The sequence below is a fragment of the Pungitius pungitius genome, chromosome 2 (assembly GCF_949316345.1).
Source record: "Pungitius pungitius chromosome 2, fPunPun2.1, whole genome shotgun sequence".
Taxonomy (NCBI): domain Eukaryota; kingdom Metazoa; phylum Chordata; class Actinopteri; order Perciformes; family Gasterosteidae; genus Pungitius; species Pungitius pungitius.
In genome coordinates, this window is record NC_084901.1 from 31,026,800 (window position 1) to 31,051,203 (window position 24,404).

The window sequence follows — 24,404 nt, forward strand, 5'->3', positions numbered from 1 at the left end:
CAGTGCACAGTGGGCTCTAGCGGAATAGCGCGGTTCCCATCGTTCAGCCAGCAGAGAGCGGTGCAGCCCGCTTACACAGCACTACAGTGCACATATAAGTGATTTTGAAGGAAATTGTCTCATGTATGGTACTTTGAGAGGCTTTAATTTTGGGATGGTACGTCAGTATGTCATGGTTATCACCAAGTCACACCCTATATTTACTATTAAGCTGAAATGGAATTACTGTGTGACGATTTTTAGTTACCTTTTTTTTTTACCTGAAATTGACCAAAAGTAGTCTTGTGAAAGATTTTGAAGGAAACCATTCAGCTCATTTTTGGTATTTTGAGAGGCTTTCATTTTGGAATTGTAGATCAGAATGTCCTGGTTATATTATAAATTCTCATATTTCGGTACCATCCTCAGCATAATGAATAAAAGTAAAGACAATATACACCACTATGATTGGCTCTAGGAGACAAAATCCTCTTTCCACCACCATCTCATGCTTTCCTGACTTACTCATAACAAACACAATGTAGTAACACAATGGATTTATCATAATCCACCAGACATGAACAGTAACAGCCCATCTGCTTCCTATCACTGGTTGGTTGCCTCTAGTCTTTTCCCTGGAGAACATTAATATTGATGCGGTGGAGGAAGGCTGACCAAGCTCTCTCTCTCTCTCTCTCTCTCTCTCTCTCTCTCCGCATCCCTCCCTCCTACACCCTCACCCTAGATACAGGCAGGCGTGCACCCACCGGCAGACTCACTCAGCTTCCGCATAGCTCTCCCTCCTACACCTCTGTGTCTCTATCCCTGCCTGCGCTCTCCGCCCGGTGGATTTTTGCCCCGCTGCTGTGTTGAACACCGGTAAGAACGAATCGTCTCGCCTTCAGTGTGTTTTCTCAATGTCTCTGTGTCCGTGTGTCTCTCCGGGGGCTCGGTTTTACCGGAGCCAAACAAAGGATTGGGGTGTGGCTGGATGGAGGCTGACTGCCGATGGCTGCTGTAAGATGAGGTGAAAGAGGGATGTTGAGAATGATGATGAAGGTTTCTCCAAGGAAACAATATAGCAGATGTTAGACTTCATGTGTTTACTGACAATTTATTTTTTAAAAGGTGAGGTTACGACTGCTTCCTGTTGATATAAGACTGGGCTGAGCTGGATACAGACACAGCTTTGCAGCTCAAGGGTAATCAAGAGATGGATCAGTGAGCTGCGTTCCCAAAAAGGGAAGCCTTTTAAATATTGGCTCTCAGTTTCTTTGTTACGGCCATTTTATTAGGCCCCATTCAAATTCAGACGGGTAAGAGGGATGTTACACTATTGCTTGCTATGCAGAATGACTGGCCTCGGGCTGTTTGGCTTGTCGCATTTCCCCAGCAGTCTCTGAAGGAGCACAGGGAGCAAAAACGGGCGTGACTGAGCCACACTGCATGAGACAGAGGCGGACGTGCGGCCTGGTGGGCAATATGACTGCAGTGGAGCATCGCCTCCATCCACGAGGCTGCAGGGGTGGATGCAGATGCAGCGAGAGGGAGAGACAGAGAGAGAGGGGATTGCGTAGGAGGAGAACAAAGACCTCAGCGCAGGACAAAGGGAGGAACAGAGGGGGATGTAGAAAGAGGAAACATGTGAACATAAAGACGGAGCATGTGGGAGGACATCCATGTGGACATGTTGAAGCCACTCCCTGTTTGTGGATTGGGTTGGAATCATTGCCTTTGATAACAGAAACCATCCAGATATCCTCCTTTTGACAACACTATAGAAAACATCTGATTAGATATGTGTCTTTTGCGTCTTTGCTGCATTATCAGTGTGACAGTCGTCCGGAACGGTCAAACCTGTGTGCTCAGGTGTTTTCTCTTATCCATCTTTTCGCAGCCAAGATGTCAGACAAGCCTGACCTGACCGAGATCGCCCGCTTCGACAAGGCAAAGCTGAAGAAGACGGAGACAAAAGAGAAAAACCCTCTCCCCACCAAAGAGAGTGAGTGCCCGTCTTGTGTCAAAAGCATGCTCAGCCAGCAGAGCAGCAGCGAAAACTAAAAAACGCTGCAGCATCAGCACATCTTTGATACACAGCGAATCCAGAAGCAGCATGGCGCACGCACTGTACGCAAGCCTAAACTATCTCCCTCTTTCTCTCCCTCAGCCATCGAGCAAGAGAGGAAAGGCGACGCCACACCTTGACTTCTCAGCACAAGAAGAAAAAGACGCTGAGATGCCACAGCAAAAAGCACTTTCTTTTGATTATCACAGTATTTCAATCTCTTACTTTGTCTTCGGATAAGGGAGCTGTAAGGGTACATGGCATCCTCACATGGGGGGCTCTTTTACCATTATGGGTGGAAAGCCAAACTTTAGCCTGGGTGCCTGTCTCGCACTGTTAGCCTATAGCAAACAGGTCTACAATATTGCCAAACTAGGGAGTGGTGGAGTGATGTAGCACGGAGGGATAGACAGGCATCCAGGCTTTGGAGAAGGGGGAGGGGTGACTACAGTTGTGGGAGCACTCAGTCTAATCATGTGGGATGTTTTTAATAAACTTTTTACTTTTCTTCATGAAATAAATATGAAGACATGGAACCATGTTCATATCGTCTCCTTTGTGTCCAAGTGCAGATTCTTGTAGATACCCATGCGGCATGGACTCGTCCTGCACGGCCATTGGCTGTGCTAAGCGATAATAAAATGTCGCCCCTCCCCAACCTACCACCTAGGCCCACTTTAGCACAATCTATATAAAAAGCATTACATCATATTCACTACCTTTTAGACAAGATCCCTGGATGATTGTTTCTACCGATGTTCTTAATGCTGCGGATTTATATCATTTGGAGTCATGAATGTGCGTGTGTGTGTGTGTAACATCTCAATAGCACCGCTATTCATTAAACTGATATATATGTTATGTGCTGACATACGGTCAAAATATTGAATCACGATTAATCACATTTATGTCATAGTTAACTAAAAGTTAATCACAGTTTCAAAAGTTTAAAATTCGATTCCTAGTTTCGATTCTCAGTCCGCCGGCGCCGACCGGAAAAAGAAACCGCTGAACACCAACGAAGAAGCGTCCACCGGAAGTGTTGGCATAACAGAGCGATCGAACATGAATAGCGTGCGTCGGCGGTCCAAAGTGTGGTTACACTTTTTGAAAAACAAACTGAAAACTCGGCAAAATGCAACATTTGCAGCAAAATTGTTTCATGCATAAGAAGGTGCACGTCAAATATGATTAAGCACCTCCGAGGTCATGGAGTGGAAGTAAATGTGTGCCTCGTCTTTGACGCGCTGCGCCGACCGTCTGCTGCCTCTATCTCTGGCTCCAAGGGTTAGCCCATCAGTGGGAGCAAGGTAACCTTTAAGTACCTGCAGTATCATACACTCATGTGTAAATAGGGTTGCCAACCGTCATCCCGAATTATGGGCAATTTTGATTTGCTCCAGTCCCGATTTCCAATCACAATGAACGCTGCGCCCTATGTGTAAATGTGTTTTTGTGAGGTTTCAAAAATAAAGCTCTCTTGAGGAAAGTGTATCCCCGTTAAAATATATTCATAATTTCTAATGTTTATACAATTTTTAAGTGCATTGTTTGATATTTAGATTGTAGTTAAAAACAGCCTTGTTAGAAATTCATAGTAAAGTTAATAAAATGTAAAAAGTTCATAGAATTAACATTGATGGAGAAGGTCAGACTATTTCCTTCAGAACGACCCTTGGTTAGCTAGCTCATTTAAAATATCTTAAACTTTTTTTACCCTGCCTCTTAAAAGAATCCGTATCCGAGAATCGCTGGGGACCGGAATCGAAAAAAGGAATCGGAATCGTTGAAATTCAAACGATACCCAACCCTACCTATGGTGCAGTTAAACCTTGGCTTAATATTTTCTTTTTTTCAAAGCAGTAAGGCCTCTTTTCAAGGTAAAGGTAAGCTACTACTTTGCTTTCAGCCAGCTACTCAAACAGACAGCCTTAGAAATTTAAGAAAACGTTGTGATAATTAATTGATGTTGTTAAAACGCGTTTAACTGACAGCACTAATATATCTATATACATATATATATATATATTGATATTGATATATTAGTCCTTGTGTTCCTAAAGAACCTAGCGGTCGGCGGCCGGGCTGAGCAGTGCTCATTGTGATTGGAAATCGGGACTGGAGTAAATCAAAATTGCCCATAATTCGGGATGGATATATTAGTCCCTGTGTTAGTCCCTAAATAACCCCCCTTCAACCCCACTAACACCCAGGGTTGACAGCGCTAAAGACAGGCCCCCCCCTTCAACCCCACCAACACCTGGGGTTGACAGCCCTAGACCCCCTCCCCCACCTCAACCCCACTAATACCTGGGGTTGACAGCGCAAAATACTTTTTATTTCGGCTCTATCCCCCCTCCCCTTACATCTGGGGGTTCCCCTGTGGGTTTCTGACCCCCCCCCCTTCTTGGGTTTCCCACATGAAAAAAAAATATTATATATTTGTATTTCCCAAGTATTTAAAAAAAACACAATCCAACACACAGACAAAAAGGTTCTTAAATGGTTCTTTAAAAGGCTCTAGGTTCTACGAAGAACTGTCACCTTCTTGAGAGTCATTTCATCTGTTCAATGGTTCTATATGTTTTTTATATAGTTTATTGGGATATTAAATGGTTCTTTGAGATATTATTACATTCATTTTCACACTCATCCGGTGGGCCGCACTGGACCCCCCAGTGGGCCAGATGTTTGACACCTCTATAGCAAATCTTTTCTCTTTACACTCAGTCATTTCCCTTGTTAATGTAAAGCAACTTTACTGTCAGTAATCATGAAACCCATGTGGTACTTTCTTAAAAGCATAAAAAAGCAAAAATCATCATCATCATCATCAAAGTCATTTGAGTAAAATGAGCGTGGCACTGAATGATTTGATACAACCCGGCACACTGATTCAGCCGTTAGTGTATTTTGATTAGTGATTAGAATGTGTCGCCTATAGGAAGGGCCGGCCCTGTGCATGGCCATACATAGAATCAATACACAATAACAATCATTTGTCTACTGTGCCCGTAAAGGATACAAATATTGTTAGACTTATGTAATTCAGGCCTTATAAGTGCATATTCATGGTCATAGTTCTAAGCACAAACAGGGGTCAAATCCCTGTGCTTTACCAAAACAAATATTTAAGAACACAGAATGGAAACACCAATTATGAGGGTAATGTACTCCAAGTCACTAATATGAAATATCATCATCAAAGGCGCATTACGATAAAAATGCATCAATATTTTAATAAAGAGGATGACAAAGGTCAACTCCTTTTTATGAGTTTCATCCTCTCCTTTAAATCTGTTTAAATCATTGTCTGTGTATATATATATATATATATATATATACACAGACAATGATTATATATATATATATATATATATTATGCTATATTACATTTGATATTTTTACATGTACATGTGCATGTATATTGTATAGTTGTTAAATGTTTATATCCTCACCTCGTTTTTTTACTTTGGGTTTGGCTTGGTATTTATTCAGAAAACTATTGTAGAGTAAAGGAAAAACTGGAGTCAAATCCCATGTTTGCATGAGCAGTTATCTGCATATAAGCATGGTATACGTGGTCAATGATGCAGATTCTGATTTTAGACTTTTAAAAAGGATAAGGAAGCTATTTGAAGACTTCACCCTGTTAATTGCTCTTGGTCATTTTTATCTTCTAATTTGGATGCTCGAGGCTGGAGGAATGTGGTTGGCTTAAGGAATAAGGGGCGGAGGGTCGGGGGGGTGTCAGCACATTGAGAGTGACAAATGATTAAACAAAAGCAGCACAGTAACAATACCACTATGATAAAAACCACATGACATACAAATAACAATAATAACATTTCAAACGATCCCCTGTGTTACACGACGTCTCAAATGTGCATTTTCTACCGAACTTCCCCCGCATTAACGCTTCTTGGTGTGGCCTGTTCCATTTGTTTAGTACGGTTTATTTTCTGATCTCTATACTGCCTCCACTATCCATGTTCATTTACATGTGATGTCGCAGGCTGGCGTCAGCAGTCCTAGCACTCATCCCCAGGCTGTGAAGCCTGTCACCTCCCGAGCCTTTAGTGCTCCATTTCTCTCACCTCCCGTGGCCATAAATCACTGGTCAGCGCTCCCTGGACGGCCTAATGTGTCGGAGGTGTCTGTTAGAACAATTTAATTAGCACGCATTTTGACTTTATGTTATTCTAAGCTTAATGTATATCAAGGGTATACCATACCCTGGCATTTCCTCTCTTCCTTCCTCAAGTGGTTATTGCGGTCAACTCAGCAGGGACTAGAATTTTAGTGCACCTATGCTAACGCTTACGGTATTAAATGAACAATGACTGTGTGACATCTCTGACTACTCTTCTATAAAGCATTACATGTTTTGCTGTACAAATTGAGTTTTTCAAAGTCCTATATTAGCTGCAATAAAAATAATTTTCTTGATAATTACAATGATCATTACGATGATTAGCATACTCTTTTACAGAAAATGAAATATTTTTACTGTATAAATTTGAGATTTGAGAGATAAAAGTCCTTTAGGTGAATGTTCAAAATGATCATTTCTCCATATTTGACCTGCAATAAAAATTCTCAATGATGATGATTGGAACACATTATTCTTTGGCACAAAATACATGAATGTAGGGTCTTTTGTTAATTTGTTTGAGGTCTTCTGAAAATCTTTTAATTTGCATGGTAAAAATATTTCATTTTCTGTGTCATAGTAGTCAGAGAGGTCCTGAACATTAGTTTTTGTCTGAAAATATTGAGAAAAGTGCATTTATTGCAGCTCAACTATGGAGAATTTGTCATTTTTAACACATACTTAGGTGACTTTTACTTTGGCGAGATCTCAAAATGTGTACAGTAAAATACTTTTGTACAGGTTTGTAAAGGCTCTTTACACATTGCAGCTCAAATATTGATTATATTGATTGATTACCTATTTCAACATATGGGATACTTTTCATTAGAGAATGAAAAATATTTCATCACAGTAGTTAGATAGGTGCTGAACACACATCCATCATTGTCAACATTTTTAATTAAATAGCTTTTATTCCGGTAACATGTTTAATACCGTAATTGATAGCCTTGACCACGGAAGTACTAGTGCGTGTATATATATATATACATGCATATATATATGATTAAATACATAGGAGCTCTTACATTGTTATTATCTTGATAGACTTAAATACTAATAACACAATTAACATATGATAAGCTCAAATACTTGTTGACAGGGGATCAATATTTCGGATTTGTATTTAAAGACGATGATAACAATAAATACATTGAATTAATGTCTTTAACTGACGTAGCCCACGTGATTTGCCCTTCAGAGTTTCGGCGTTTATGAAAACTATAGCACCGAATAACAAATACGCCCCATCTGCGTTGAATACTATTGTTTCCACTTTATTAACCCATTAAGTTCGTTGGAGGGGCCTCCGGGTTGATGACAAATGACGAGCCCTCGCAGATTGATTTCTAATTGCTCCGTATTATTTCCCGACAAGGTGTCGAGGGTCTTCGGGTTTCATTCGAATCGCAGAATGAACGCGGCCGATATCTAATTAGTGGGGATTATGCTCACCTACTCTCCACCGTTGTGTGGAGGACCTCGCCCAGCCGCCCGCCTATTGTCCGCGGCGCAGAGTGGATTGTTGTTTTAAGGGGATTTTGAGTGGCTTAACGTGGATTTGACGTGTAAGCAATATGAGTGGTAACTAAATCCAGAATGATAATCACTAACTAACCCGGTAACTTCTCTCGCATCAAACCGGCACGGTGATGACTGTTGATGATCGCAGATAATCACAATTAATCCCAGATCTCTAGAATGAACGATGGAAATGAATCTTTTTTTTGTATTAACATTTACAAATCAAAAACACCCGTGAAACCAAATGATTTAATCTGCAAAAATGGCTATGACATACAAACTTTTTTTTTTTTACCTTCTTCTTAAATTCCAGACTGTTTTAACACCAAGTGGTTTCCCAGGGAAACATCTATTATCCTATTATCAAGACGATGCCAATGTCGCCGATGTGTGAGGCAGTATTTACATGACTATATACCATCAGCTACTGAAAGACTTTATGGCTTTGTGGTCGGTCTTTTCCCGCTGGGGTACTGGTGCCATTTCCCAAACGTTTCCTACTACACATGACGCCTCAAATATGCCCCGTCAGTACTGTATTTCTGAACGTCGTTTTAATTATGAGGAGCCGTGTTTCGCATGTTCACGTCGGAGCTTTGTTGTGGTCTCAATGCAGCAGCCATCCCTTCACATCCCTTAACAATACATAATGGCAATCCACTGCACATGCTTGAGTTGCTGGGGAAAAATCTCTTTGGGATTAGAGCCTGGGAAAGGCAGGTGAATGAATGAGGGGCTGTTTAAGTGTCTGGGTCTTTGAAGTGCACTTATGCACCGACGGCTCCCATTTGTCTGCGGGACGGGGCCATCCAAGTCGTTGTCGACACTTTTTCACAGCGAAACGTTACCTGCGGGACAAATCTGTCAATCAAAGTGGAGGGGGGAGGAGGGGGGGGGGGGGCAGGGGCATATAAATATCATCGGCGAGGAGTCTGGCCACAACTTCGGGTGCACTCCCTCTTTCTCTCTCCTGGCACTCACACCCCGGATACAAACGCACAGGGATCCGTTTGGAATACAGCAGTCATGCGGCCTTTGAATCTCCATCTGGCCGTGGTCATATCCATGTGCTGTCATGTCCACTTCGCATTAGCTTGGTATGTCGCTTACCTTTGGATTAATTCATGTAATCATGCAGTGTGATTAGTGTTTGTCAGTGGTCTTGGATTAACGCGCTGTCTTGTTTTCTTCCTATAGGACGGTGAATAATTTCCTTATGACTGGACCTAAGGTAAATAGAAGATTTTTGCTCCATATATCTGTCCATGTACTGGACGTAACATTTGTTCTGTAAATTTAAATATTTGAGATGACTTGTTATGGAAAACATATTGATTGAATGCGGGAAATGTCTAATGTTCCTTTTTTTTGCTCCCAAGGCTTTTCTCACCTATGCTGGTAGTGTGCAAGTTGGCGCACAGAATGGAATACAAGAGTGTAAACACCAGTTCGCGTTGGAGAGGTGGAACTGTCCACAAAACACGCGCCAGTTGTCCACACAAAACGGCATTCGAAGTGGTAAGATATGAATATCCACCAGTTACTTACTGAAACCCCATTCATTAAACACCAAACATACCCAACATTACTACCCCAAGCAACTTCTGTGCTGGCTTTACGCACGGTTTGCGCATCTTTACGCGCAGTATTTCAGTGATGCCGTCTGCACTGTGCATCCAAATTGGATTGCGATGTAAAACGTTGTGATAATTTTTCTTTGTCACTTTTTTTAGCCACAAGGGAGACGTCTTTTGTCCATGCCATCAGCGCAGCAGGGGTGATGTACACGCTCACCAAGAACTGCAGTATGGGAGACTTTGACAACTGCGGCTGCGATGACTCAAGAATTAGACAGACAGGTACGGTTCGAACGTCTATTTGACATGTTTGGTTTCACAGTTGTGATTTTTCCTCCTGAGAACCGAGTATCCTATTTTTTCTTGCTTAATCCAACAGGTGGTAGAGGTTGGATTTGGGGAGGCTGCAGTGATAACGTGGCGTTTGGAGAGAAGATCTCTAAACAGTTTGTGGACGCGCTGGAAGGTGGGCACGACTCGCGCGCAGCAGTCAACCTGCATAACAACGAGGCAGGCCGACTGGTAAGATATGCATTTACTATTTTTTTGTTGTGCTTTTTACGGGAAGTGTTTTAAATGTAAACTATTACTGTATCATGAAAAGGCGCTGTCATATATTAGGCGCATTTATAATCGTCCACTCCCTCACTAACACTGGTTCTTTCTTCAGGCCATCAAAGCCACCATGAGGAGAGCGTGCAAGTGTCACGGAGTATCTGGGAGGTGCAGCATCCAGACCTGCTGGATGCAGCTTGCCGACTTCCGAGAGGTGGGGAACTACTTGAAGGGGAAGCACGAACACGCGAGGAAGCTGGAGATGGACAAGAAGCCGGCGAAGGCCGGGAACAACGCGGACAACAGAGGGGCCATAGCGCAAGCCTTTAGGAGCATCGCCCGCACAGAGCTCATCTACCTGGAAGACTCCCCGGATTACTGCGTCAAGAACCGGAGCCGGGGGTTTCCGGGAACCGAGGGTCGGGAGTGTCTAAAGGGAAACAAGAACATGTCCCAGTGGGAGAGAAAGAGCTGCCGCCGGCTGTGCTTCGAATGCGGCCTCCAAGTGGTGGAGAAGCGCATCGAGGTGGTCAGCAGCTGCAACTGCAAATTCCACTGGTGCTGCACAGTGAGGTGCGACAAATGCACGCAAGTTGTGACAAAATACTATTGTGCACGCAAAGAAGGGGCGAGAAAACCGCAGAATAAAACGAGGCGCAGGCACCGTTCAAAGCCCAGGCCCTGACGGCCTTCTGTTGCACGGACTATTTGCATCACTGCATCAAGGAGCATTACTATGTACTGTAAGATTGTTGTTTTCCATCACATCACCAGAAGCCTTTATTTGCACTTGATCTAATTTATTTGATCACATAAAATCACGCAATGTATTTTCTCGTTTCGAGCAATTTGTTGCGTCCGACTTCTGTGAAGTTGGACATTTGTTTAATATGTGGATATACGTGTTTATTCATTGACCTAATAAATATTATTTTTCTAGAATACGCATGACTCCAACTGATTTGTGAGTGGCAAACTTTTGTATATTGGTTCCATGCTGTAAGAAATAAATTAGTAGCTGCTATTGGCATCCTTTGATGTGCGCTTATAGGCGTTTCCTGAACACGTCAACCAATCAGCTGTCTCCGTCTTCGGGGACAAAGAACAAGATTTCCATTTGTTCCTCATTCAAATAAAGGAGAAAGTTGCAGCACACGGGGGCAAATAGATCTCTGCTTGGGGGGACAGCTGTGTAGGTAAAAATGTTGCCTGCATTTTTTTGGCTCCTGCCTATTTTATACAAAACGTGTCCGGGACATGCTTGGTAAGAGACTATATGTTGTTTGCCAGTATCTGCTTCGTGTGTGTATCTTGTGTGTGTGTGTGTATCAACCTACATTGGTCTCATTTTTTTCATCCAATCTTCCCCTCAGGGTGGCAAGTAACTTTCTTATGACGGGACCAAAGGTAAATATAGATTAGCATGACAAGTTTAGGATATCGTTTGGAAATGTGAATCGGACACACATAATGACTTGGCCTCTCCCGCAGGCCTCTCTCACCTATGCAAGAAGCGTGCAGGGGGGCGCGCAGACGGGGATCGACGAGTGCAAACACCAGTTCGCGTGGGACAGATGGAACTGCCCCGACTCCGCCACTCAGCTCAAAGGACTAAAACTCGGTAAGTGGATAATACAAATACCGTTATTTCACTATGTTGCGCACGGCAGGTCGTAAAATACTAAAGAAACCTGGCGTGCGTAAAATGTGTCACGCATATAGTGACGAGCTTTATATTCGGGTCCATGAAAGCTATTTTTCTCTTTTTTCCCCCCCTCGTCAACAGCCACGAGGGAGACTTCTTTCGTCCACGCCATCAGTTCTGCGGGGGTCATGTACACTCTGACCAGGAACTGTAGTCTGGGAGATCTAGACAACTGCGGCTGCGATGTCTCCAAGAACGGGAAAATTGGTGAGCTTCAATGAGTAAAAACACATTGCCACGCCTATTATCTCGTGCGTGCACAAACAACTTGTATCACTTTCAAACTTTTTGATTTTGGTGACCTGATTGAATGTGTGTGTGTGTGTGTGTGTGTACAGGCGGCCGTGGCTGGCTGTGGGGGGGCTGCAGTGACAACGTGGATTTCGGAGAGAGGATTTCCAAACAGTACGTGGATGCGCAGGAGACGGGGCAGGACTCCAGGGCTGCTGTCAACCTGCACAACAACGCAGCAGGGAGGCTGGTAAGTCACGCTCACGGCGCACACGCCTGCATCCCACATTCCATCATCTGGACTGGATGTCAGCAGCTAACTTTCTACGTTCTTCAACAGGCTGTGAGGGCAACGATGAAGCGCATCTGCAGATGCCACGGCATGTCCGAGAGCTGCAGCGTGCAAACGTGCTGGACGCAGCTGTCCGATTTCAGAGAAATCGGCAACTACTTGAAGCTCAAGCACGCGCAGGCCCAAAAACTGGACGTCGACAAGAAGCGCATGCGCGCCGGCAACAGCGCGGTCAACCGCGGCGCCTTCGTGGACGCGTTCGGCGGCGTCGCGCAGACGGAGCTCCTCTACCTGGAGGACTCGCCGGACTACTGCCAAATGAACACCAGCATGGGCCTCCACGGCACCGAGGAGCGCGAGTGCGTGCAGCACGGAGAGGGCCTGACCCCGTGGGAGAGGCGCAGCTGCCGCAGGTTGTGTCACGAATGCGGCCTGCGGGTGGAGGAGAGGCGCACGGATGTGGTGAGCAGCTGCAACTGCAAATTCCACTGGTGCTGCACGGTGAACTGCGACGACTGCTCCCAGGTCCTCGTGAGGCACGTGTGCTCCCGGAGGGAAGGCGCGGACGGGAAGGGCCTGAGACGGAGATACCGTGCACCCAATTGAAAGACACTAAATAGATTTTTTTTAAAAGATACACATATATGTATATAGAGAGAGATGTGTATCGCTTGTCAACATCACGTTGAAGTCTGCTGAATAATGGCCTAGAAAAAGAAGTCTGTTTGCACTTGTAAAAAAAAAGAAGGTCTATTTATGAATAATCTGTTGTGTTTAATGAAAATAAAAAAGTTATCAACGAAGCCTTCAGAAAGTCTCGCGTCATTCCGGTCCACTCCTCCATATTGTAAATCCTCGGGTCCCAGGATTTTATGACAGGGCCTCAAGTGTCTATTCGAATAAGAATGGGGCGAATACACTTAACAGGGGGATTACATGGATAACATGTTGGAGTTTGCACCTATCCAAGGAGCTGATCCAGCATTGATCCACTATCACTTTGATGGCAACGTGTATTGATGCCGTTCAAAGAGCAGCGAGGCTTTGAAAGACAATGGGCATTTCCCTCTGCTAGCATTAACTATTTGGCCTTATAATCCGTGACACCCCAGCCTACACTGCCTTTGTCGCGTACCGGGGCAAACGCATCACAATGCATCAAAGCTACAAGGGCGCACTAATGGCACAACACTCTGCTGTTTCTCTGCGAAATGGGTCACGTTGAAATCCAAAACATTGCAGTGTTGTGCGAGGCCACCGTTCGGAAAGGGCGCAACTCAGATCCCACCTCAGAAGCACGTTTGTTTCTAATCTTATAATTTGCAAGTAATTGGGCCTGAAAAGAATCCTGGTCTCCGCCCACCCGGCATCTCTCTTCATCTGAAGAGCCATTCATTTGCCTCCTTCCCCTCCTCTACCCCCTGTATCTGCAGAAATCTTCCTCCCAGCTGGACGTGTCATAAATCCGCCACGGCCTCGGCTAAATGACTGATGGCATGGATATTACCTTCGTTAGGGAGGGGGTGGGTCATGCCTGGGGGGGGGGGGGGGGGGGGGTTAGGGGATGGGGGCTCTTGGAGGGGGACAAGGCTGTTTCCCTAAATTCACAGAGCAGTTACTGCGGGAGCAGTGGAGAGGGAGATAAATGGGAAACTGCGACGTGCACATTATTGGTTTGCATGTCAGTGCACGACAGAAATAGCAGCTGGGAATATGCGGTCGACCTACGTCATGAAGTCACCTCTTACTCACTTAATTACTACTATTACTACTACTTCATTACTTTAGGTTATTCTGAATTTATTCCAGTATGCACCATTTTATTGCTGTATTTTGTAGAGTACATTGTAGCTGTAATTCATTGTTTGGTATCTAACACACACACACACACACACACATATATATATATATATGTGTGTGTGTGTGTGTGTGTGTGTGTGTGTGTGTGTTTGTAAATAGCTGCATTTCTATTTCTGTGCACTGAGAGAAACCAAAACACACCGAGTCAAAGAGTGAATCTGCAGACAAACTGCAGATGAGCACACATTAGCTCAGAGTCCCTAATGAAATATATCATACAAACAGCTTTTAAAAAAAACCCACTTAAACACTGAGGGGGGGGGGTAAAAAGCTGAGAAACCAAAACAAACAATTACTAAAAAAAAGAAAGAAAGCATGAGTGTAGAAGTAAGACTGTCACAGATCAAAACACTCCCTCCCACCCTTCCCATTTGTCTGTGTGCTTCTGGGGATGTCCTGTATTTCCCATGGTGCCCCGCGGTGCGTTAATGAAGGTTTGGCCCCACTGGAAGCCCTTAGCGCGACGCCCCTCCTCTCTGCTCTCCACTGAGCACCATCGCTTCCACGTTGCTCCATGATGCGGTTTGCGCGTTACATGCCGGGCCAAATAACCCTGATTTATCTTCAAAGTGTTATTTCTAAAGACAGGCTCACTTATCTATCCAGCTTAGACCCAATTTTTAAACATTTCACTTGGTCAAACTAACTGAAGACCACCTCAGTACCTTGTTGAAAGCACAAGACAGAGGAGGAGAAAACAGGTATGAAGGGGGCGGGGGGGGGAGTCGATCTCCCACAGAGACCCCCCAAGAGGACTCATGTATTCACCCAGACATGCCTTGGGGAACTGGGAGGTGGGGGGGGGGGGGAGTGATTGATCATCCCTCCTCTCTGCTGCCCTCCTCTCTCACCTTGGTGTGAGATACCGAGAGGCTGGGATCCAAAGGGCCCGGCCCGGGCCTTCCACAACACCGTCTTGTGAATTAGAATGATGAGCACCTATGAGAAGTGTAACAACACAGCTCACATCTGTCAGCGGGCAACATCATGGCCCACGCATGTGAATGCAGCTATTATTATACAGTTAGAAGAGCACGTCAACTGCAAATACACATTAGGCCTTTTTTTTTTTTTTTTTTAGATCCAAGCTTTTAAGTTCATTCGGAAATCTGCATGGGAGATTAAGACACACAAGTTCGAGCAAACTTTAATGACCATCACATACATGCACAGGAAGTCAGCCGGCTCTATGTTTAGAAAAGGAAAGAGCAATATATAATTTATACCACAAGTGCTGTCAAACCACAGACACTGACTGACTGCTCGAGTCAAAGATGGCTTATTTTAAAGATGGGCGGCCGGGTCATATTTATGGTTCACCTTTCAATAGCTTGAGTGAGCTGAAGGGTTTCACAGCAACAGTTCCGTGAGAGCGCTGAAGGATCCGCTTCGCCTTCGTGGATGTGAAAGGCTCGTGAGACAAGCATGAGTTTGAGCCGCGCTCCCTGTAAAACGGAGGTGATGGAATGGAGTCCGGCGAATCTGGCCAATTACATGGGGAAGGTGAGTATCAAAGGGGCAGTTCTTAACTTATTTAAATATACGGCGTGAGCGATGTGGGCAGCACTTCCAAGATATAATGCGGGACATTGTATAATAGCAAAGCCTCAAATGTGAACTGAGCTGCTGTAACATTTCAATTCAGTTATATAACTCCAAAACGCAGAGGTAAGAGTTGATTCGCCTGCTCTGAGAGTCTGTCGCCTCTTCCCAGCTCAAGTTATCCGGCTGCGACAGATTGGTGTTGAAGCAGAACATAAGTGGAGCGCGGTTCATGGTATGTGTGTATCTACATCTCTGCAGGCTTTTAACTATTGAGAAGTTTGTCAATCATATTAAAATCTGCACCATCCAGGAAATGACTGTGAGTGACCTTCATGTGTTCCCCAGCCTTTACGTCCCGTAAGTTTATTTCTCTGCCACACAGAGTATTCCCACCGCAAGCATTGTTTGAAAAAAAAGTAAATCTACCTTCGCAGATTGGTTGCAAAGATTCAAAGTGAAATCAAGAAGAGGGATCAGAAGAAGGCCACTGGCAATGAGTAAGAACTACTATTTCATATTGGGGCTTGTATCGAAAGTGAAAGTGAACTGAAACTGTAAAACAACTGCAATCTGTAACGCTATAATTTTAATGTGCAGATCAGAGGCAGAAAAGAACCCGAGACAAGGTAAAGGACGCTTGGGTTACAACATGCTGCCGATATCACACCATCTTTCCTTAAGTCTGATGACACCCTTCTTTTACGCTTTATTTTTCAACAGCTGTCGCGATAGAGCAAGATGACGTGGCCTCTGATGAGTCTGTGAGTAAAACACACAAGTTTAATAACAGCATCAAACCAAATTGAACAAATTAAGTGACGCAAAACGCAAGGAATAGATCACCTCTGGGCTGTGTGTGTGTGTGTGTGTGGCAGGACAATGGAAGTGATAACGACTATGAAGAAGAAGAAGAGAAAGGCCGCTACATCTGTGCTCTGCCCGAGCCACTAGACAACGAAGATACCTACGAGGTGGCCATCAAGAGCTCCCCCTCTGCAGACACGAGGAAGGCGCCCCAACGTCCCAGAGAGGTTGCACTTCAGGACGGCCTCTGCAGAGGTGACACTAAGCAACCCAAATATGTCACAATCTCTTATTCCAGCTGTTTCGCTCTGTGTGCTCGAACATACGTAAAACTATTCAAACTCTCGTGTCGGTGTGTGTGCGAGCAGATTCTGTATCGGTATCTGCTGAGAAGCCCTCGAAACCCCCAGTGCCCCAACGCCCATTGAGGAAGAATCCGCCACCCCCGAGGCCCGTCAGAGCACCAGGTGACCGTAGATCTACAGACGCCGCAGCCACCTGACCTACTGGCGATGACGTGGAGGAACTAATCCTTTCTGTGACACGTGTCGTCCCACTCCAAACTCCAGCCGGCCCACCCACTCTGCACAACGAAAAGAGCGGGAAGGTCAAACCAGCCAGGCCATGCGGCCCATCCCAGGCAGAGCTCCCAAAGTCAAGTTAGTGCTGCTTAGTACGCACTCTCTAGGGGCGATTCAACCGGTTAAATATTGCTGACCACGTTTGATGTGTTGCAATATCCCTCGCGTCCACCAGAGAGCAGCGCTGTCAAGGCTGATGTCTCATCCCAGAGCGTTATCCCCAGACCAAGGGCCCCCAAACCCACAGATGTGCCCAACAGGTAGGTGAACCTAAACAATTCAAGTTGGATGTAATGAGGTCACCACGGCTAATCCGATGATGCTCCATTTCATCTGTCCGCTCCCAGAGAAGGCAAAGTCCTTCCTGCTGTGGCAGCACAGCCCGCTGAGGTGAACAACTCGATACCAAGACAAAGTATGGTGAGAAGCAAACGTTGTTTAAGATAGTGAGCATGAATGATACCACGGGGGAGTATTTTCTGTGCTAATTAAAAAGAATTATCAGTCGTACAACAGCAGATGGCGTTGTTGTAAAAAGAAAAGCACGCTGACGGGACCCTTGTGTCTGCTCTGAACTCAAGGGATTCACATTTTATTCATAAACCGAGTCACTTGGCTTATATGTGTTACATTTTGTTACAATAATGTGAAACATATTTTCTGCCACACAAAGAGATGAATGAGGATGGGCCGACCGCTTTGTGTCGTCCTTACTGCGCCTGTCTTGTTGTGTTGCGTCCAGGATTTGGATCCCAGCTGGTACCAAGGGAAGGTGACCAGACGTCAGGCGGAAGTCGCCCTCCGAGAGGTGAACAAGGTCAGGGGCTCGCCCAGCTCCTCTCTGGAGGATACACACGCAAAACACGCAGCAGTAATTTACCGGGGATTGCTTTGCAATATCGTGTTAAACTGAATATGTGGACTTTTTTTGTTTTTAGGACGGGGCGTTTGTGGTGAGGGCCAGCTCGCGCGGCACGGATGAGCATCCCTTCACCCTGATGCTGCTCAAACAAGGCAAGGTTTACAACATCATGATCCGTCGCCAGGGCAACTCCTACACCCTGGGCAGCGGCTTGAAACAGACCCGGGTGAGCTGAAAATGCTGATGCCCTCAGAAAGGGTTTTAAAAATGCCTTCACGTCAAATAAACCCAAAAGTTCCCATTTTGTGCCATTAGATGCCGACTTGCGCTGGGTAATCGGAATCCTGACATCGTCTTTAATGCGTGTGTATTGTCTGTGTGTCGCCGTGCTGTAGAGTTTCCCCGGGGTGAAGGAGATGATCGACCATCACGCCAACACCCCATTGCTGCTCCTCGACTACATGGAGCGGAGCGCTGAACCGCAGAGCTGGTGCTGCCTGCTGCACCCTGCGGGACTGGGAGGCGGGGACGTTTTGTAATGTCGTTTGTAGGTTTTAGTGAACGGAATGAGAGAAAATGAAATATTTTGGACCATGGCCGACGGTTTGCCCCGAGACGCGTTCACTCAGTATTTACCTCTGTTCTCCACATGCTCCGCGGCTTCAGGCCCGGCTGCGGGCTGCTGTTTCAGCGCCTGTTGGTCAAGGTGTCCATAGCCAACGATCAGGTCGCATTGCCTTAGCTGGGTTCGCACTGCGGGCAGGAAACAAATCCAGAAAACCTGTTTTCACTAGTGCCTCGGGCCAACCCGCATGTAAGCTGTCCCCAAGTCACGTGTCAAAATATATACGGTTCCACACCATGTGGGATAGTGCTCAACAAGAAATTGCCCTGGATGTTAAACTTAGATAAGAACCTCTCTATTTGACCCTGTTGTAACAAAGTGGTACTTTTATTCATTGTATAAATCTGACCCAACAATGTGCTATTCTAAGATAAGTACATGTGAATGTACTTATGCATGCCTGCATATTGTTAATGTTAAGAAACACAGAATTACTAAAATGTACACAGGAATCAGCGTGCTTTCTACTAAAGTTTGATCACTGAGTGAACTGTTAATGAACTACATGTTTCCACAATGTAAAAAAGAGAAGCTCCTTACAGATGGAACAATAAAAAACATTTGGGGAACAGAAAAAAATAAATGACACGAGCACTCAACCTTTTGAGAAAATCTTGTTTTTAGTAGCTTTTGACTAGTAAACTGGGAACAGCGCTCTAAAACAACTTGATTGACAACTCTTTTGACACTCTTTTCCATCTCCCGGGGTGAAAAAAAAAAAAGAGAAGTTGCAACATCATTCCGCGCATCAAAGCCTTGATGGACAAGTGTGCGAAATCCTTCCGTTACTCCTATCTGTCCATCACCAGAGTACCCTCTGACAGACCTCATCTTCGTGCAACTTGGCACCACTGACATCTACAAGCAAAGGCTAAGTTGAGCAGCAGTTGGTGTGCAGGAATCAGATTTGGTTATCACATTTCAGATCTAGGACAACAGTTGCATCACACGTTTTGCATATTTGCAAATCGATCATCAACCTCGTCTCACGTTGGATTCTCTCTGACTCTTTGGAGATGTAAAGGCAGCGGATTGGGGATGAACATACGTGCTAGTTGATCCATGCAGTTAGATAAGGACTCCAGGCCCCTCAGTATGTTTTGCAGATCAATGTCAGCCTTCGAGGCGCCTTGTACTGTGCTGCTTTCCCTGTTTTCCATCTGGAAAATAATTGCATAAGAACAAAGCATATTATTTTACTTTGATTATACTAGAGTCTCACGTACTTGAAACGCTGTTCTGAATGCTGGTGTAACAAACATTAACATCCAAGGTCATTAAATAGGCCCTGCATATTAAAATGGGTACAATGCGATTAAACATATGAACGCTTGCGTTATGTGACAGATTCCACCATTTGGTAATTATCTTAAATATATATTATCTATGTTACACTTCATTACATCTCCAAAATGAGTAGCGTAGGTCTATAAATATAAAAAGAAAACACCACACTCGACATTCTCACTTTATCTTTTCTTTATTATTCAATCAAACAAGCTGAATACTTTACACTTTATAGCCCAAAACAAACTGAAGGCTTAGCTACCATCAACTGAAAAAGTATGAACATTAATAGGTTTAAACATCCCTTTTCAACACCAACTGAAGCCCCTTTGTTGTGTTGTGGCGGGTAGAATCGGGTTATAAGCCCATCTCCTGCTGCGGCCCTGGATCTCCACACACGATAGCGCGGCACCTGTGGAAGGCTTCGTTCACTTCCTCCATGGAGGTCAACAGCTCGGGACTGGTGCGCAGTGCCACCATGTCGTAGTCCATCCAGGCGAGCTCCACTGCAGGTGGACGGCCGCAAAGATAAAAGTTAGTTGCCAAGCACTTCTGATTTTCACATTAGTCATTTTCTTTAAGGAAGCTCGTCTGACAGCTGTGGAAAAAAACGTTGACGTTACACACCTGATATCTCTTCAACGGCTTCTATAATTCTCTCCAATTCGTTGTTCAGCTCCGACACGTCGTCGAAGCTGCCTTGCGGTCGCTCGGGGTGTGAAGAAGTATCGGCCATCTGAAGTACAAGCCGTTGGGTTTTATGAGGTCACACGGAGACTACGCCGCCACTCCGACTTTCGCTCACACCGAGCAGCCGTTAGCTCGTCACAGTGGCTACTAGCTAGCTCACCAGAGCAGCGCCCGAGTTAGCATTAAGACCCATTAATACGATTTTGACGGAATTCAGTCCGTCGCCGAGAAACAATAGCTGACATTTAAATCATTAATGTATGGGGTTAAACGTATATTATCTCATTTTAAAATGTGTAGAACTTACGATAGAGCGCCTGTCTTCGGTAAGTTACTTTGAAATAGAAAGTCCTCGCGCTGATCACGTAATGACGTAATTAACGTCATACGATTTTCGCGATTATTTCCATCCCACTACACGCTTATTTTATATGTATATGTATGAAAACTAATTCTTCACTGCCTTCAGTCGCCATTTGAAAAGACTAAATAATATCAGAATGCTATGATATTCTAATTGAGCTGTTCCTCAAAGTAATGTCACTTCAATTAACCTATTACTCTTAGAGTGGTAGTCTGAAACTACTTTTATTATGTTCCACATATTTACATTATAGAGGCCATTACAATTGTTTTTTTGTCATAATACATAACACATAATCTCTGTGTTTCAGGGAACATGTTGAGGCAATTTGAAGATTTTATATACATCTTAATATAAAAATACGATCCACAATTTCCATAACATAAGATATGTTTACAAAATGGTTTGAGTCCTGAAGGAGAGGGTTGTTTTTGTAAAGATTAAACTGTCCACACGTTTATATAAATTAAATGTATATTCTAAATTCGTTAATTATGTTTACCCCATCATTACAGACAGATGACTAAACTCAATAAATATTCAGGTAACAGCTTGAGTGGAAAATTATTTAATCAAGGGTGTACAAAACCCCCAAAGGAAGGGAACCAGCTGACAGCAGGAAAAAAACGGAGAGAAAGCAGGGTAAGACTTCTCACCTGAGAAAACAACCAATCAAATAAGGCAGGGGGCGTTTCCAAAAAAACAGATAAAGCAGGTATGACAGGTGACATCTTCACATAAAGCAAGGGCAAACCGACCAGAAAGGGGAGAGAAGAGTAGCTTACCACTTTGAAGTGACAAGACCAGCATTTGGATCAGCTCACATTCAAATACCAGCAAAGGTTTAACAAAGAGAAGGACTTTTTTGGGGAATTGACACAAGTGGTAAGAATACATTTTACAATGTCTTCGTTTGAGGCCCAGGGGCAGTCTCCTCCTCGCTGTGGCCCCCAGTTCCCCAGCCTCGGTCAGGAGCCACCTGAGCTCAGCATGTACAGTGACTGTTACTACCCTCCTCCATCGCTGCCTAGTCCTCAGCGCACCGCTCCGACCTCCTACGACCTCAGCGAATACACCACCTCCTCCACCAACCCCTACCTCTGGTTCAACGGCTCTGGGATCAACACGCCGCCATACCTGGCTACCACCGGCCCGCCCGGCAACCCCGGCCCCCCGTTTGTCCCTCAGCACTACGGCATTCAGAGACCTTACCTGGGTCCCGCTGGAGCTGGGGGTTCGGGAGGGGAGCTGAGCTGGTTCTCTCTCCCCTCGCAAGAAGACCTGATGAAGCTGGTCAGGCCGCCGTACTCCTACTCTGCTCTCATCGCCATGGCAATCCACGGAGCACCGGACCGGAGACTGACACTGAGTCAGATCTATCAGTATGTGGCTGACAACTTTCCTTTTTACAACAAAAGCAAAGCAGGCTGGCAGAACTCCATAAGACACAACCTGTCACTCAACGACTGCTTCAAGAAAGTACCACGGGACGAGGATGATCCAGGTAACATTTTGTCTGTATTATTGGCTCTGTTTTGAATATTTAATGATAAGAGTACTTAGATCCACTCCACTTCCATGTACGGTTTGTGTTGAACGTGCTGTGTTCTCCCGCCACAGGCAAGGGCAACTACTGGACACTGGACCCGAACTGTGAAAAGATGTTTGACAACGGAAACTTCCGTCGCAAAAGGAAGAGGAAGTCCGACTCACTCGCTGGCCCCGACGGCGGCTCGGGGGCTCCGGAGTCGTGCGACAGCGAGAGGGGGAGCCCCAAACACTCGAGCTCCCTGAACATCTCTCCCACGGCCGACAGGATCCCCTCCCCTTCGTCGTCGGGCCCGGCGCCCTGCCTCAGCAGCTTCTTATCCGAGATGTCTGCCGTGACGAGTGGAGCGGCCGGCGACCTGGGAGCCGACGGGCTGAGCAGGCCGCTGCAGAACAACCTGCCCTTAGACGGGCCTCACAGACCCACGCAACCCGGAGGCTACGGGAGCTACTCCCCCAACTCAGGCGCCCCGGAGTGGGCACAGGGGCCGGCTCCCACGGCGCTCTCCGCTTCACCCAACAGCTCCTCCCTAGGCTACGCTAGCCCCATCCTCAACCAGTACAGCGGGTCCAGTGGGCATTTCTACGCAACGCTGGGCTCGACGGGAATCATCTACCACCGCGAGGGCACAGAGGTTTAGTGGCAATGACAATAAGGGGGGAGAAGTTTGGGTTGAAAAAGACTTTGGCGGGAAATGTCACCTTGTCCGGTCACTTTTGTCAAAGGGAGTGGGTCGGTTGGGAATGACAACACACACATACACAAATACACAGTGATCGCGCTGACTGAGACAGTTGAGGTTCACTATAGCGTGGGACAGACAAGTAAAAAGACTTTGACTCCCACAGTAAGAGCTGAGTCAGACACTTTGGGTGTCGCTCCCTAAAACCGCAGTCAGGCCCGCTATCAGATCCTCAGTCAGCTTTAACTGGAGCTAAAGCCGGTCTCTATCAGATCTGAGTCATTAATAACAGATCCTGGATCTGATCTGCTGACACCAGGTCATTCCACACTGCTATCTGTGGTTCTTTGATGGTATCACCCAAGCAACAATGCTCAGACAGCACATTTAGAGGAGTAGTTAATTACACCGTTGTCTATGTATTGGGAGTGTGCAGGAACTAACAGAAGGTGAAAGGTAGATGTTTGTCAATGTTTTTGTAGTACTGAAGCTTAAATAATCTAATGTCTGTTACTGTTTTTTTGCTTTGTAAATATGTCAAAGCGTTGCGTGTGACGCTATGCATTTATACTGTTGGTTTGTTGGTACAACTGTTATTGTATACATTTGATTCATAATGAACGGTACATGCTATTTGTGTTGTGTTTTTGATATGAATAAAAAGGTTTTAGAGTTCTACACTCGTGTTTCTCAATTTATTTTCATGGAGAATAATTATTAGTCTGATTTCTCTCAAACAACTCACTCTCCTTTGAAGAAAAATAACAGAGGAAAGAAAATAAGCAAGCCAATAAGGAATTGCTGACAGAAAACAGACTTGAGAAAAATTGATGACCAGCAGAGTACAACCTGCATGTCGGTGTAATACGATCTGTGTGTGATGGATAGTTAACTGATTCTCTGAAACGTTCCCATGTCCCTTTTGCTACACAAAACAACACACAATAGTCACACACTGCTGACTTGATCCAAGATGCGTCATTTGGGGGAGGAGGAATTATCCTGAAAAAACAAAGATGCAAAGATGCTAAAGATGGAATTAAACACATTGGCTCAACCAAAGGGAATCTCACCCGTTTTATTTTTAACGTTTTTCAACATTACAGATAGTTGAGAGCGTGAAAGCAAACCAAGAACAGTCAGCACAAGCAATAGGTTTATATTAAGTCAAACACAAAAGCATTATTGCCACAGGCACAGAAAAAACAGGTTTGTGCTTTACAAAGAAATTCAGGTAGCTTTCTTTTCTGAATGCGATTCGTAAAAAGATAACACGAAGATAATGAAAACAGTCATATGGAGAAGAAGAAACATATTAATTAATAAAGTTAAGAAAACAAAGACACAATCAATGTGTGTGTATTCAGATGGAACGGGTGTTAATGTGCAATAAGTCATGTGGACTATGTTGCTCCCTGTTGTGTCTTGATACATACAGCAATCATAATCGATGCAGTAATATAATATTATTCAT

General features: G+C 44.9%; 6 protein-coding genes across 6 annotated transcripts; 5 read left to right on the top strand and 1 right to left on the bottom strand.

The window, feature by feature from the left end:
- Positions 1 to 699: 699 nt before the first annotated feature.
- tmsb2 (thymosin beta 2) lies at positions 700 to 2,585 on the top strand. Its single transcript, XM_037462625.2, has 3 exons — positions 700 to 858; positions 1,877 to 1,981; positions 2,147 to 2,585. The coding sequence occupies exons 2-3, from the start codon at positions 1,882 to 1,884 to the stop codon at positions 2,182 to 2,184; spliced, it is 138 nt and encodes a 45-aa protein (XP_037318522.1). The 5' UTR covers positions 700 to 858; positions 1,877 to 1,881; the 3' UTR covers positions 2,185 to 2,585.
- Positions 2,586 to 8,937: 6,352 nt separating this feature from the next.
- Positions 8,938 to 10,757, top strand: LOC119211003 (protein Wnt-8a-like). Its single transcript, XM_037461571.2, has 5 exons — positions 8,938 to 8,952; positions 9,101 to 9,239; positions 9,455 to 9,580; positions 9,678 to 9,820; positions 9,969 to 10,757. Exons 1-5 carry the CDS (start codon positions 8,938 to 8,940, stop codon positions 10,536 to 10,538), a joined length of 993 nt encoding a protein of 330 aa, XP_037317468.2. The 3' UTR covers positions 10,539 to 10,757.
- A 298-nt stretch (positions 10,758 to 11,055) lies between these two features.
- On the top strand, positions 11,056 to 12,735 carry LOC119211049 (protein Wnt-8a-like). The gene is made up of 6 exons (XM_037461676.2): positions 11,056 to 11,117; positions 11,227 to 11,260; positions 11,345 to 11,474; positions 11,640 to 11,765; positions 11,897 to 12,039; positions 12,130 to 12,735. Exons 1-6 carry the CDS (start codon positions 11,056 to 11,058, stop codon positions 12,685 to 12,687), a joined length of 1,053 nt encoding a protein of 350 aa, XP_037317573.2. The 3' UTR covers positions 12,688 to 12,735.
- A 2,516-nt stretch (positions 12,736 to 15,251) lies between these two features.
- lcp2b (lymphocyte cytosolic protein 2b) lies at positions 15,252 to 18,944 on the top strand. The gene is made up of 14 exons (XM_037460358.2): positions 15,252 to 15,444; positions 15,656 to 15,718; positions 15,797 to 15,843; positions 15,921 to 15,983; positions 16,084 to 16,112; positions 16,207 to 16,247; positions 16,362 to 16,545; positions 16,659 to 16,757; positions 16,860 to 16,949; positions 17,047 to 17,131; positions 17,219 to 17,291; positions 17,614 to 17,688; positions 17,810 to 17,959; positions 18,129 to 18,944. The coding sequence occupies exons 1-14, from the start codon at positions 15,367 to 15,369 to the stop codon at positions 18,270 to 18,272; spliced, it is 1,221 nt and encodes a 406-aa protein (XP_037316255.2). The 5' UTR covers positions 15,252 to 15,366; the 3' UTR covers positions 18,273 to 18,944.
- An 876-nt stretch (positions 18,945 to 19,820) lies between these two features.
- Positions 19,821 to 20,738, bottom strand: syce3 (synaptonemal complex central element protein 3). Its single transcript, XM_037461446.2, has 3 exons — positions 20,643 to 20,738; positions 20,273 to 20,381; positions 19,821 to 20,151 (listed from the first exon to the last, which is right to left on the bottom strand). Exons 2-3 carry the CDS (start codon positions 20,379 to 20,381, stop codon positions 20,003 to 20,005), a joined length of 258 nt encoding a protein of 85 aa, XP_037317343.1. The 5' UTR covers positions 20,643 to 20,738; the 3' UTR covers positions 19,821 to 20,002.
- Positions 20,739 to 21,451: 713 nt separating this feature from the next.
- foxi3b (forkhead box I3b) lies at positions 21,452 to 23,608 on the top strand. The gene is made up of 2 exons (XM_037461516.2): positions 21,452 to 22,203; positions 22,320 to 23,608. The coding sequence occupies exons 1-2, from the start codon at positions 21,603 to 21,605 to the stop codon at positions 22,886 to 22,888; spliced, it is 1,170 nt and encodes a 389-aa protein (XP_037317413.2). The 5' UTR covers positions 21,452 to 21,602; the 3' UTR covers positions 22,889 to 23,608.
- The last annotated feature ends 796 nt before the right edge of the window (positions 23,609 to 24,404 follow it).

What these genes read in the sequence shown, in the direction of transcription:
- syce3 (XM_037461446.2), bottom strand. Translation starts at nt 20,381, where the DNA reads ATGGCCGATACTTCTTCACACCCCGAGCGACCGCAAGGCAGCTTCGAC. An exon ending in AGCCGTTGAAGAGATATCAG is followed by an intron (nt 20,152 to 20,272) that starts GTGTGTAACGTC and finishes GTCCACCTGCAG; the next exon opens with TGGAGCTCGCCTGGATGGAC.
- tmsb2 (XM_037462625.2), top strand. Translation starts at nt 1,882, where the DNA reads ATGTCAGACAAGCCTGACCTGACCGAGATCGCCCGCTTCGACAAGGCA. An exon ending in CCCTCTCCCCACCAAAGAGA is followed by an intron (nt 1,982 to 2,146) that starts GTGAGTGCCCGT and finishes TCTCTCCCTCAG; the next exon opens with CCATCGAGCAAGAGAGGAAA.
- LOC119211003 (XM_037461571.2), top strand. An exon ending in CTCAAGAATTAGACAGACAG is followed by an intron (nt 9,581 to 9,677) that starts GTACGGTTCGAA and finishes TTAATCCAACAG; the next exon opens with GTGGTAGAGGTTGGATTTGG. An exon ending in ACAACGAGGCAGGCCGACTG is followed by an intron (nt 9,821 to 9,968) that starts GTAAGATATGCA and finishes TTCTTTCTTCAG; the next exon opens with GCCATCAAAGCCACCATGAG.
- foxi3b (XM_037461516.2), top strand. Translation starts at nt 21,603, where the DNA reads ATGTCTTCGTTTGAGGCCCAGGGGCAGTCTCCTCCTCGCTGTGGCCCC. An exon ending in ACGGGACGAGGATGATCCAG is followed by an intron (nt 22,204 to 22,319) that starts GTAACATTTTGT and finishes CTCCCGCCACAG; the next exon opens with GCAAGGGCAACTACTGGACA.
- LOC119211049 (XM_037461676.2), top strand. Translation starts at nt 11,056, where the DNA reads ATGTTGCCTGCATTTTTTTGGCTCCTGCCTATTTTATACAAAACGTGT. An exon ending in ACGTGTCCGGGACATGCTTG is followed by an intron (nt 11,118 to 11,226) that starts GTAAGAGACTAT and finishes TCTTCCCCTCAG; the next exon opens with GGTGGCAAGTAACTTTCTTA. An exon ending in TTCTTATGACGGGACCAAAG is followed by an intron (nt 11,261 to 11,344) that starts GTAAATATAGAT and finishes CCTCTCCCGCAG; the next exon opens with GCCTCTCTCACCTATGCAAG.
- lcp2b (XM_037460358.2), top strand. Translation starts at nt 15,367, where the DNA reads ATGAGTTTGAGCCGCGCTCCCTGTAAAACGGAGGTGATGGAATGGAGT. An exon ending in AAGAAGGCCACTGGCAATGA is followed by an intron (nt 15,984 to 16,083) that starts GTAAGAACTACT and finishes TTTAATGTGCAG; the next exon opens with ATCAGAGGCAGAAAAGAACC. An exon ending in AGAAAAGAACCCGAGACAAG is followed by an intron (nt 16,113 to 16,206) that starts GTAAAGGACGCT and finishes ATTTTTCAACAG; the next exon opens with CTGTCGCGATAGAGCAAGAT.